This window comes from Micrasema longulum, unplaced genomic scaffold, assembly GCF_059751315.1.
Source record: "Micrasema longulum isolate JH-2025_06_02 unplaced genomic scaffold, ASM5975131v1 h1tg000206l, whole genome shotgun sequence".
In the NCBI taxonomy this organism is placed as follows: Eukaryota; Metazoa; Arthropoda; class Insecta; order Trichoptera; family Brachycentridae; genus Micrasema; species Micrasema longulum.
In genome coordinates, this window is record NW_028277411.1 from 350,571 (window position 1) to 364,063 (window position 13,493).

The 13,493-nt window shown below is 31.0% G+C and overlaps 1 protein-coding gene across 1 annotated transcript in view; it reads left to right on the forward strand.

Moving 5' to 3' along the window:
• Window positions 1-13,493, forward strand: part of LOC148283742 (uncharacterized) — a 39,796-nt gene that overhangs the window by 25,222 nt on the left and 1,081 nt on the right. The window contains exons 11-17 of the mRNA XM_088243352.1: window positions 134-767; window positions 1,622-1,817; window positions 4,734-5,056; window positions 7,993-8,132; window positions 8,949-9,100; window positions 10,993-11,146; window positions 12,734-13,240. Of these exons, the coding sequence (XP_088099478.1) occupies window positions 134-767; window positions 1,622-1,817; window positions 4,734-5,056; window positions 7,993-8,132; window positions 8,949-9,100; window positions 10,993-11,146; window positions 12,734-13,240 (2,106 nt within the window). The remainder of the gene's footprint in view (window positions 1-133; window positions 768-1,621; window positions 1,818-4,733; window positions 5,057-7,992; window positions 8,133-8,948; window positions 9,101-10,992; window positions 11,147-12,733; window positions 13,241-13,493) is intronic.

Sequence of the window (13,493 nt, forward strand, 5' to 3'; positions counted from 1 at the left end):
ATAAGTCCGTGAATCGACTAATTAACTGATTGCACAAGTAGATTCACATCAGCAAGAACTTTTAAAATTTAGACAGAGTATTTTCGTTTTAAAATCTCTATATCTTTTATAAACTAATACTCATATTTTTTAGGACTCAAACGAATGGTTCCAAGGTGGTCTTTCAACGACAATAACCCAACCTCTAGACCCGATTGAAGATTTGATACATCTTTTAGCGATAATATTAGATCAAGCAAGAGATTACTTCCTCAAAAACCACGTGTCAAACGGAATATTTGACGACACTATCGGCAGTAAAGATACAAAAAAACCACAAGGAACAACCAAAAGCATATCATCTAAAGACACCTTGAAACGCAATAAATTAAAGAGTTGCTACGATGCATCCGCAACATATTTAATCGACGCAGTGCGAAGAGATTCAGAAACTCAAAAAGAAGATTTAACTGATGATTGTATACTAATGAGAACCTTGCTCAAATGGCTTTATAGAGCAGTAGACGAAGATAAGAAATATCTCTGTCCCGTACTCAAGCCTTATCTTGAACTATTGTTTGTTTCGTCACACGAAAATAGTTGGCATTTGGAAGAATTCAAGGCGAGGATATGCGATAAAGAGTTCGAGAGCATTTCTCTCTACTGCAAACTTGTCCACGAAGAAAGCATTAGCCCGGCTCAAGGATTGGTGGATGCGGCTTCCAAAGGTTGGCAGTGGGCGGAAAAGATGTTGGAAATTTTAGATATCACAACAGATTCTGCCACAGGTAACACAATTTATTAATAACGATGGAACATATTTGATTTGAATTATTTTGTATTTTTGTGTATGCTTTTCGTTTAATTTTATCTTTACAGTGCTTACTAAAAAGTATCGTTTGTTTTAGTCCAAAATAAAGCATCCCTTTTTTCTTTAAATCAAAATATATTTATATTTTGTTACTAATAAATGTTTTATACTATAAATTGCTTTAACTATGAACCTGGTATTTGATTTTAGTGCCATATAAAATGTACTAAAATTTAAACATTTAATAATAAATTACTTTTATTTTATTTTATTTATTGTGCGTTGGCGGATTATTGTCAAATGGTAATTTCTTCCAACCAACATATAAAAAAACGTTTTATTTTTATAATTTATGTTACAAAACATATTCCATAAAAAAAATTAAAGATTTATCAAATTAATATTTATAAAATATAAATAACTGTATTTGTATATAAATTATCTTAAATCAATACTATTACTCAGTGGGGAAAATGGAAAGAGAGGAAAGAGGAAATGAGGAGAAATTAAGGAAGAGAAAGGAGATGTTTCTTCAGATGTGATTCAAACTAATATTTAAATTCAGGAACGTAACATAAAATTTAAAATTTACACTAAATATTAATTTCACGAATAAAATTCTTAAGTTATCTAAAAAGCAGCTATTTCACTAAAAATAAGGTATTTAAGTACTTTCACAGTGTATGGGTCATCTTCAGATTCCTGTATACATAAATAAAATGCTAAGAGTATGCTTAGAAGTGAAGTTTTAATAACGATCTAATAGCATCTTATAACAAACGCATTTCAAGAACTTAATTAAATGAATTTAAAAAAACTTTTTTGTTTTAGTTCTGCGATTAGTATTTCCTAAATATCCCGGCAAAGATATGAAATTTGATTTAAGTCTACCAGAAGATGCCCGAGAAAGAGATAAATGGAATAATTTTAATGCGACAAAGAAGAATCGACTAGCCACAAAACTGAACTTGGCAGAACAGTGCGTCGTAGAAGCTTTCATATGTAGTTTGGATAATGAAGCGATGGGGTTAGTAAAATTAAAGCTATCATAGCATTAAATTAAATTAAATAAAAAATTAAATAAATATAAAAAAACCTTTTTTTAAACCACTTTTTTTTATTGTCCGGTTTCAAAGCCAAACAAGCTTCTTTATTATGGTATAATTGATAAAGAAGCGTGTGTAGCTTTGAAACCGGTCAGTAGAAAAAGAAAACAAGTGGTTAAAAACAAAGTTTTTGTTTTATTTTATTTTTACTTAAACGGCATAAATTGCCGTTAACATATATTGAACATAAATATGAAAAAAAATATGTACATATATAAATACATAACAAAAAATTATAAAATTTCATAACTTTAACAATAATAAAAAGTAGATAAATGCACAAAAACAGCCAAAAATATTAACGAAATATTTACATAAATATGAAAAAGAAAAACATTTTTAAACATAAAGAAAAGTTTAAGAATTATATTGCGAGGGAAAAAAATAAATCAGACTCGTTTTATAACTATCAAGTCCACAACCAAATATATCAGCCTTGTCCTTATACTGATTACTATATTTGTGGAGCCCAAGGATAGGCAATTGCATGTGATAGTTGGTCCTAGAACTTGCAGAACAAAAAGGAGATCTGTGGCGGGTATGTCGACCAGGTACACGGAAACACACCAACTCCAGTAAATCTGGACAGTTAATGAATGAATTGATCACTTTGTAAAGTAATATTAGGTGAGTTAGGGTTCTTCTGTCAGAAAGTTTTAAACGGTTTGCTAAAGGCAGTAATTGATTTTAATTAAATAAAGCAGCTGGAATATGTAATAGTTTAAAATTAATAAATTTAAGAAATTTCTTCTGGACGCGCTCGAGGGTATCAGAATGTACACTATAATGTGGCGACCAGACTGGATAAATATATTCTAAATGACTTTTAACCAGGGAGCAATAAAGTGACGTGATTCCTTGATTGGTGTGATATTTTGAAATTTACTAGTAACCCTGCAAATAAATTCCAACATACTTAGCGCCTTATTTGAGATCTTGTCAATATGTTTGATAAATGTAAGATTATCTTTAGTGTACACGGCACAAATGCCTTATATAAACAAAAACATTACATTAAACATAACAGTGTTCTACTACAAAATTATGAAATAATACAAGAACAATACATTTTTACATATTACACACTTCTTTTATACATTGTACCATATTATAACTATTCGAATATTATACATAATGAATCGAATTAGAAATAGCAAAAATCATAAATTCTTGATTTGTTGGTATTTTTGCAATGTATATTGAATGCCCTAGGTATAATACAAACTGCCTTGTGCTCAGAGCTCAGGGGTTCTCAACAATTTTGAAAATAAAATTACCTATTATTTTCTAATATTTTTGTACCCTTTTATACAGCTAAGTATAAAATATGTAGGTGTTTGTTTATGCATATGTACGTATTCATATTTCATATCTAATTATAATTTTATAAAAACTCTTTATTTATTTTACAAAAACGGCATAAATTGCCTTTAACATATTTTGAACATTAATATGAAAAAAAAAATACACATAAAAACATAACAAAAAAATATAAAATTGCATAACTATAACAAAAGTAACAAGTAGGTAAATACACATAAGCAATAATATACAATGAAAATGGCAGAAATGCCGTGTATAAATAATAATAATAATTATTATTGTGGATAACTTACAAAGTGCCATTTTCGTAATATAATACCTCAAGAACGCTTTACAAAGTGATTATATAAAGAAATAAATATAATTAATTTAATATGAGATTTAACCTAACTAAACGAATCAATTTTATTATTGTTTGTAAAATTATTTGGTAATGGTTTTAGAACATGTTTAAAACATATCTACCTGCTCCAAAAAGCGTGGTCCCGATTGCTTTTGATTTTCAATAAAATAAAAGTGAAATTTCTGTGTGAAAAAACAAAAATTCATATAATTATTTTTCTAGACAAATTTCATTACAAGAAATAAATTAAAATCAAACGTTTTTTTACAATGTTTTTTTATTAAACGTTTTGTAAATAATGTAAATTGTACATTAGCGGGTTTATTGCCAAATGGCAATTTCTTTAAATCAACTAATAAAATAAAAGTTTTATTTATATAATTCAGCGTACAAAATATATTCAATGGAAAATAAAAAACCTAAAATTATACAAAAATAGAAATAACGGTATTTTTATATAAATTACCTTCAATTAATACTATTACTCAATGGGAAAAATAAATAAAGAGGAAACAGAGAAGGTGGAGAGTTTAAGGAAGAGAAAGGATATGTTTCTTCAGACGTGATTTAAACAGTGATACTGTAGTAATATCTTCGATAGTGGATGGGATATAATTCTACAGTCGACCCGCATGGACGCCATGTGAGTTAGATAAGAAAGAGGAACTGTAGATGGGTATTAATAGGGTGCTTTGAGAATTAGAACGAAGAGGTTAACCATGAACTGATAAGCGTTGAAATTTTTCCCGGAGGTATATATTAGCTACAGAGTTCTTAATTTTTAAAAAATCAAGGGGTTATTCATTGATTCATCGTAATGAAATACATAAATATATTTGGTTAGCTATTCACTGAAACCACTTTGATGAAGATAAAGGTTTTCTTGGAGTTGATGTGGAATTGCGAACCACAAAGCTTTCAATAAAGACTTTGCAAATTGGTGTTTGGGTTAAATTGATTAATCTCTTGCAGAAAGCAACCATAGTGACCATTAAAGAACTTGAATGTATGTATCAAGTCTACTATATTTTTTAAATTTTTAAATTATGTTATTCACAGTGCCTATAAATAATATATTAGTGAAGGGTATTCTTTTATGCATATTAGGGATCAAGAAGCGCATCCATTTCTTCAAAAGCTAAATATTATTTGTTCATTTTATTTTTTGTAGTTTCGAAGGATTGGTTCAAACCAGCAAGAGTGAAGAATTACTTTCTGGTGGTAAAACTAATTGCAGTGAGTCAAATGGCGACCTATCGAAAACACATACGCTAAGAAGTACTACGGGAACAATTGATACAATAACCACCTTAGACAGTAAATACCACACGATGCGAAGTATCTCTTCAAAGTACAGCACATTGAGAAATTCTGAAATCCTCTTTGGTTCCTGTTGGTCGGCAGGAGATACGCTGAGGTTGAAACATGGAGTACTAAGGCCTACTGTTTTGGAGAAAGCTGATCAGAATGCCGATCAAAGGATTCTAGGACATGGTAGGTGAAGCTTTGGCGAAATTCTCTATTTTTTTCACGTTTATCACGTTTGAAAGTTACTTATTAGTATCGGTATGAATCTGGAAGGATACCAAAATAATTTGTAATAAGAACAAAAAAAAATAAAGTAACATGGTATTTTTGCTAATCATATTTTTTTGGAATTTAATAACATTAAATCCATATTTATGTTTTTTTTATCTTTGAACACTGAGGTATAATTAAAACGAGAAATGGTTTATTTATTGTTTATCTATTTTATACATTTATTGCATAAAATTAGTATACATATTTAATAACAGGGAATCTATATAAAACTAATTAACATAAAATGACAACGGAGTGTTCTCTGTTTCTGATAGTCTCCATCTAACATGGCTCAGCCTGTTTTAAGATGGAGATTTTTATCTTTTCGAGCATAAGCAGTCCTATACTAATGATACAAAAGCATAAAAAAACTAAACGCACTTAATTATAAATACCTAGCTAGTCAAATGTAAGAAATAAATAATCGTTTTTTACATTTATAAAGTATATATATGTGCAAAGAATACGTGTTACTTAAACATAAATAATATAGTATAATATGTAAAAAAATACATATAAAGCAATGAAATACATAAAAGTATAAATAATATGTGTACCAATTATATAAAGTAGTACGTTTTTTGGTTTATATATATTTTTCAAAAAAATCTCTCCCTACACTATTTATATGTGAAGTTATTTTTAAAGTTATTTTTAAAATTTGTTTTACATTTCGAGTCTTTTATATTTGGCCATAAATCATTAAATATTTTTGGAGCATTACATTATATTGCTTTTTACCAAAGGCGGTTGATACAAATGGGACAATACAGTTAATTTGTGTTGCTGAACAAGTGTTTATGTTTTGTTGGGTTCTTTTGACCTCACTCAATTTATCATATTTTTTTATAACGATTGTTTAAAATCACATTCCAAAAATACGCGTTGTCAGTGGAGTAAAAAAGACTAACTGTCCATGCCAGTTTACTGTGAATTCAAATCTGCGTGACAATAAGTTCGGTTCCGGAACTTAGGTTGAATGGAACACAAGACGGTGCTTAGTGTTGCATCTAGCGATATATTTATCAATGTATTTTAAACGTTTTTTTATTGTTAGCAAACAACTGGAGATCTTGTTTTAAAAACCCATAAATGTCACAAACTAACAATTTTTCAAGAAAGTTATAAACTGAATACCACGGTTGTACTATGGTATTTGTGGCATTTTATTTAATAAAATCAAAACTTTACTTTAAGTGCACTGAATATAAATGATTTTATATATACAGAATAATTTTAAAAATATGTATTTAAATATTATATGTTTATTTAAATATGATTTAAAATGTCATTGTATTTTATGTTTTTAGACAATATTGGTTTTCAGTGCAAACTAAGAAGAAATTAGTATGAATGGGTGAAATAAAAATAGCTTTTTTTTAGAAAAACGTTTTTGGTATAGTACGCAGTGAACTCTCCTTATTTAGATTTGTCAAAATATTCAGTAAAAACTGATAAAAAATATATATTACAGACTATTCAAAACTATCCAGGAGTGATATTCCAAACGCTCTCGCGGCCGTAGAAAAAGCTTTTATCTCCCGTATTTATATACAAAATACGCGAGATAAAAGTGTTCTCTGCGTCTGCAAGAGTAGTTCAGAATAGCACCGCAGAACACCTTTTGAACGGTCAAACGTAATAGTGTCGCTTCATAATGGTAGAATGCTAAATAAAGGATATTTTCTGTTCTTTTGAACAAATAACAAAAGACTGTATTTTAAATAGTGAATTTTGGGTACTAATGATTTAAAAAAATATATTTGTATAAACCGATTGACCAAAAAATAATAAAATCCAAAATATAGATTTTTAAATTTAATTTTTAATTGAGGATATTTGATGTTTTTAGAACGAGGTCTTCAATTTGCTTGAATTATTTAATCATCATCATTCCCCTTTCCGCACCTAATGGTACATAGAGCACTGCCTTGGTACACTACTCGCAGCCTATCTTGATCAATTTTGTTACATGAGGGTAAGATGATCAGTCTTACGCTTAAGGTGCCAGTCCAGGAACTATGAAGTATTCTAGTGTAAAAACACCTTTTAAAATAAATATTTCATGTCAACCATGTCGGGAATCAAACCCGAGGCCTCTTGCATAGTAAGCAAACGCGCTGAACACTACACCATGAGGCCGACAAAATGGGTGAATTATTTAGGAAAATTTAACCTAAGAGGTCTTGAAGAAAAAAGTTATATTTTTGCAAATGATCGAGTTTGAAAAAAAAAATAAGCGTATACATATTGGGAAAAGTGTTTCAAGTTTTTTAACTTAATTTTTTATGATTTTATGCATATTTTTAAATGGTTCCTAATAAATTTAGATTAAGTGTTATTTTTAGATTAGGTGTTATTATATAATATTATATACTTAATAATGCCAACCAGTTAGGGTTTTCATAAGCCTGTTAATTGACTTAAAAAAAAAACTGTGCCAGGAAAATGGGAAGTGGGACGGGTATGGATAGTTAGAGATTTATTTTGTTGAGAGTTGGTACGAACAATATTAGAGTTGTTTTTTCTGACATTCTTTTAGCTAATTACATTTTATTTACGTATTCTAAAGGCAATAGATCTTAAATAATTATAAAAATCGTTTACAACATTATATTTGTGTAAGGTGGGTGACACTTTCTGTCAAATAAGAACTTTTTAAAAGTACAAATACAATGAAATGATTAACTTATTTTAAAGAATGAAAAACAAAAAGGCGTATCGTCAAAATAAGCTTTGTTACATAAGCTTTGAATATTTGACGAGAATTTGCATGATCCGTATTAAAAAAACCATTTTGTATTGAACGGTGTTGTTTGCATTTGTGTTAATGATACGTTTTGTTGCAGATGACGTTGGCAACAGTTTACATTGTTGTTTACGTGATGCCAGTCCATTTACCCTCATTCTGGAGCGTAGGCAAGCCTTGGCACCTCACCGCGAGTATAAAGGTGTCATCAGGGCACTTATCAACATGCAACGCTACAGCGTGAGTTTCTAAATGTAAACAAACCTTAGCGAAGTACGAAAACATAGGTGCACGATAAGATAGATGCTTCAGTAAATATATATTACATTTAATGCTTTATTAACTAATCGTTGGTACTATATTATAACTTTATCGAGTCTTTTTTTTTTAAATCAAAAACTTTGTTCCAATAAAGGAAAAAATGTATAAAGCCTGTGTAAAAACTAAAATATGTTATATGCAACTACTATGGGGAACAGGAAATCAAAATGACATAAACAGACTACAAAGACAGAAAAATAAAATATTCAAGTTAGTATTTGACCTACCCTATCTAACAGCAACTAAAGAACCCTTTTAAAACCCAATTACAGTGGTTAATTACAGCACAGAATACTCAGTTTGAAAAATAAATATTGATTTTATATTTTGAGTCGGGTTGTGATCCTGTGGCTAGGGTCTCGGACTCACATATCAAAGGTCCGTGATTCGAATCCCACTCTACCCCAACTTGATTCCCATTTTCTAATAGTGAGTTATTCACAACTTGTTAAAAATGGCTCTCAAAATGAAATATTTGAGATAATCATAAGAACGCAAATATTTATTTTTACAAAAAAAAACGATCTCACCAGGAATCGAACCCAAAACCCCCTGTGTGTGAAATAAGCATATTTTTCACTACACCACAGGGCTGTTTACCTGCAATCAATGAGGTTACTTGTTATTTGTAGTACAAATAAGCCCTGAGGTCGGAAGATATTATTTCTTATCAGGCATAATGTGTTGATTAAAGCCCATTTTTAATTATTTTGACCAAGTATTTTAATCCAACAGGTTTTGCAAGAATTGGCCGGATGGCTTTCCGGAAAAGAAGAAAGAGCGGGAGCTTTAAAAGCTCTGCACAGATTGGCCAGAGGTGGCCGAAGAGCATCAGGGCCTCTACCTCAACCCCCTCCTTCAGTGAATAGACATAATTATACACTCAGGTATACAATTGTACATTATTTACAAATACACAACAACATCAAATCAACTGGTGTAGTGTTGTGGACTCATGGATCAGAGGTCCGAGGTTCGAACTTCCCTTTACAATTTAAGATAAAAAAATTCAGGGTAAATCATAAGAATGCAAATAATACATTATTTAAAAATAATTTGCATTCAAATGCTTAATTAACCTATGTTAATTTATTAATTAATATTGCTGTTGTTTTTCTGAATAAACAAAATTAAATTAATGTGTTAATGCCCGTCGGTGAACCAAGTAAACCTACAATTTTTGCATGAACATTGAAATTATCATTATTATTTTTTTTATTAAAAAAAATAAATAAAAATATTAGCGTTCTTATGATTAACCCAAATATTTAATTTTGAGGGCCATTTTCAACGAGTTGTAAATAACTCACTATTAGAAAATGGAATCAAGTTGGGGTAGAGTGGGATTCGAACCACGGACCTTTGGTCCGTAAGTTCGAGACACTAGCCACGGGACCACAACCCGCACATAAAATATAAAAAACATTTGGTAAAGCACACACACGCAAAGTTTATTTAAGATTTAAATGGACTGTACAATTTTATTCTATTTTTTTAGTGTGATGTAGCAAATTGACATTTAACAAATTACAACACGGATGGAGAACATTTTAGAGAAGAGAATATGGAAGTCTAAGCATTGACAGAGCTTATGACCTGTCATTGGCTAGTTTAAATGGCCACTTTACATACTGTGTAACATTCACAATTTTTTCCCTATATTATAACATCCACATGTCTTTAATTCTTCCATCTGTTGATTTTATTGAAGTTAAATAGCTAAAACCTTTATTTTTGTGAATAGATTTATCTGATCGAATTATTTCACATGCTAGGGAACGCCCGAAAACAATTTTTCAATTTTTAAACTTCTTCTTGGACCAGTTGGTTTTATTAGAATATTTTGAGTTTGTTCAAATGTTTGTAGGATAAGACTAACGAACTACGATATTAACAAATCCACAATTGTTTGGCGATATTTTTGTTCTTTTTATTGCACCACAACAGGCCAAAAGGCCCAATTACAGTGGTGAATTACATCACAGAACACTCAGGCTTGAGAAACATCACAATTAATTTTTGTGTTCTCACCGGGAATCGAACTCGGAACCTTCCGTATGTGAGTCAAGCGTCTTGACCACTACACCACGGAGGCTGAATGACAGACCTTCTGTTTCAAGCTCATATCTAATTATAAAACGTTATCATAATCTCACAATGGCGCATAGGGCAATGTATCAGCATTTCAATCTGGTGACCGACTGGAGTTTCAGTTTCGGTTTCGGCCAGTTCCGACCAGTAAAATGAGTTTCTGGCAAAAATTGGCCGAAACTCTCACGGGGGTAGAGAACGTGTCCTTAGCGCGTAATTTACGTAGTAATTACGAGCTAGGAAAGCTGCCACCTGAAGCACAAGACTGATCACCTACCTTCCAAGTACCAAAAATTTACTAAGATACGCTGCAACTGGATTACCAATTAGTGCCCTATGCACAAATGGGTGCGGATAGAGAAATAATTATGACAATGAGCATTGACTAAAAAAAACCTATAAGAGTAGAGTTCCGATTCTATTTCTCACACATTACAGTAACTATTCTAAATTTATTTTGTTGTTTAATCCTAAAGGTTAAAACGTACTACTGCGTTGCTGCACTTCAGCGGCGCTCCGCGACATAATTTCATATGTAGAGCCGCGCAGTGTAGCGCAGTTAAAATATTCGTGTTGCCGTGATGCGCCGTGCCGTGCTGCTCTAGAGCGTTATGACCTTAAGACAGCAACATTTTAAATAAATTATTAGGCAATGAAATGATTATTGTTCGTCCATTTTTTATTTTAGTCCCAAGAGAACCAATCTGCAGCATAAAGTGAGAGCGTCTGTTCGGCAATATTACAGAAGAAGAAATATTGATGCCATGTCTGGTGACGAGAGTTCTAGCAGGAAAAATGATAAGAAAGCTTTGTCTGGTTCAGAATGTTCTGCAGGAATTGAGGTAAAATAGTAAAAATAGACTTTGGAATGTTTTGTAATTTAAAATAGCAGCTTTGACCACACCGTACAATTATAATGTTGTTTTACAGAAGTCCTATTAAGCGGATTTATGTGATCACTTCAACCATTTCGCCTACGTTCAAACATGCAATTTATTTTATTTTGTCATAATATCATATGTCATAATATACATGCATAATATATCTTGGTTCTTATTGCATAAAAAAAACTTTTTTGATATCCAGATTATCATCGCCATCATTTCTCTATTTACACCCAGTGCAGTATAAAATTGTTTTTTTTTTTGGACCAAAATAACTAGAAAAAAAACCGGACAAGATATATGAGGTCAAAAACCCTCGAGGAATTGCCCGATATTATAAAGACACAATATTCTCCAATAGTAAGGTCATTTGCCTCTTAAACATTGTTTCGCTGCGAAAGATGTTTATCTTCAAAGTGATCATGTTCAGCTGCCTGACCGCTTTTCCTATCGGCATGACCAGAGGCAGGTTAGTTCTGGAAGTAAGGATGTAAAACAGACTATGTTGGTACTGTTGTAGTTATTTATCCGGAACATTTTTTTTGTTTATTATTTTTTAATTTTTTTTTTATTAATAATAAATAAAAATACAATAAGACAACTAAATACAATTTTTGACATTCATCAAATACATATATTTACATTAACGTTTCCCAATTACGTAAAAGAAATAAACAATTCTTGTGTACATAATGGGGAGTGACGTATTACAATAGTTTATTTTATTTTATTTTATTTATATATTAAACGATATTATCCAAAATGGCCGAGTTCTCGTATATATTAAAAGAGGACAAATCATCAAGATACGCTGAAATAGCATTCTAATTGCAAAGATATACTGAAACTAGCCCTGAAGTTAGTTTGTAAACATTGACGCATATTTTAACGATATAAAAAAAAGTATTTATTGGGGATATCAACAGTAATATGTGCATGAGAAAAAATATAACAAGCAAAATATACAGAGAACAAAATCAATGACAGGCCCACAGAAAAACATGAAATATACATCAATCGTTTTCTTTGCGTGTGTAAAAAATGCTTTAGAAATTAGTTGTGAAGGTTAGTGGGTGGGGGGGTGTAGTTATAGAATGAGAGTGGATATGTGTGTGTATATTATTGCACAAGTGCCAAAAGTATATAAACTATTAAAAATAAGATATAAAATAAGATTTTATTAATATGAAATGGAGAAAAAACTAAGTATAAGAGAAAATATGTGTTTTTAAATGCGCATTTTAAATGTTAATTTATTACATTTATAGGGATCAAGCGACAAGTTCAAATTATAATTATAAGCTAAACGCATAAAATGGGCATTTATTGTACAAACTGCTAGAACATAAAATAGAAAGCTCGACGCGTTACAGGTGCGGTAGCTAATAACCCTGACAAGAGCAATTCAAATCCATTTTAAACGTCTACGCATTTAGATTAAAGAAATATGAAATTGTTGTTTAAGCGTAAAGTTTAACATTGTATATTTCTTCTATTTGCAATTCCTTCGTATAATTTCGACTTAAACATTTTATCTAATTTTAGTGCCAAAGTCCATCATCTAGAATGAGAGAAGACCAGCTTGATCTTGAAATCCAAAAGGAATACTTACAAAACAGTGCCCTTCGTGAGCTGGGTCAGAACGCTACCCTGTCCGACCATTACATGAACTTATGCAGGGAGGCTATCAGAGACTCAAACATGAACCGCTCTCAAGCAGCTTTTATGGAATTCAACAAAGACATAAGCAACAAGGCAAAACCGAGGAAAGACAAACACAGGGCATCGTCAGTTGGAAGGAAATCTGGGGCCGAAGCAAAATTAGGTTTGCAGAATAGTCATGATAAGTACGGAATTAGTACTCTTGGAAGAAATACCATGGCTGATCTCAGAGTGTCTACAGATTCGCTGCTAGGAACTTGCAGAGAAGCCAGATTACATCATGCAGCTAAAAGATCAGCTTTGCCAGGAGCGAGCGCTTCAGATTCACTCTTCGGAGACGCTTTGAAAGTGTCGCCACTTTATTCTGAGGCTCATTCAGAGTATGATGTGGTAAGGCACATAATTCTATTTGTTTCATTACCTCTTTCCTTTGTAAGACGAATAAACGAAAATATTATAACGAATAATATACACTTAACCATATTTAGAGTATTTCCAAATATTTTTGCATACATTTTCTGCCTGTCAAGATTGATAATTTATTCAATTTCAATATAAAACATAAATTTATTATATACAAAGACAATTAATAGTGACACAACATGCCTGTGATCTTGTAAAAAAAATCCATGTTAGGTCTGCG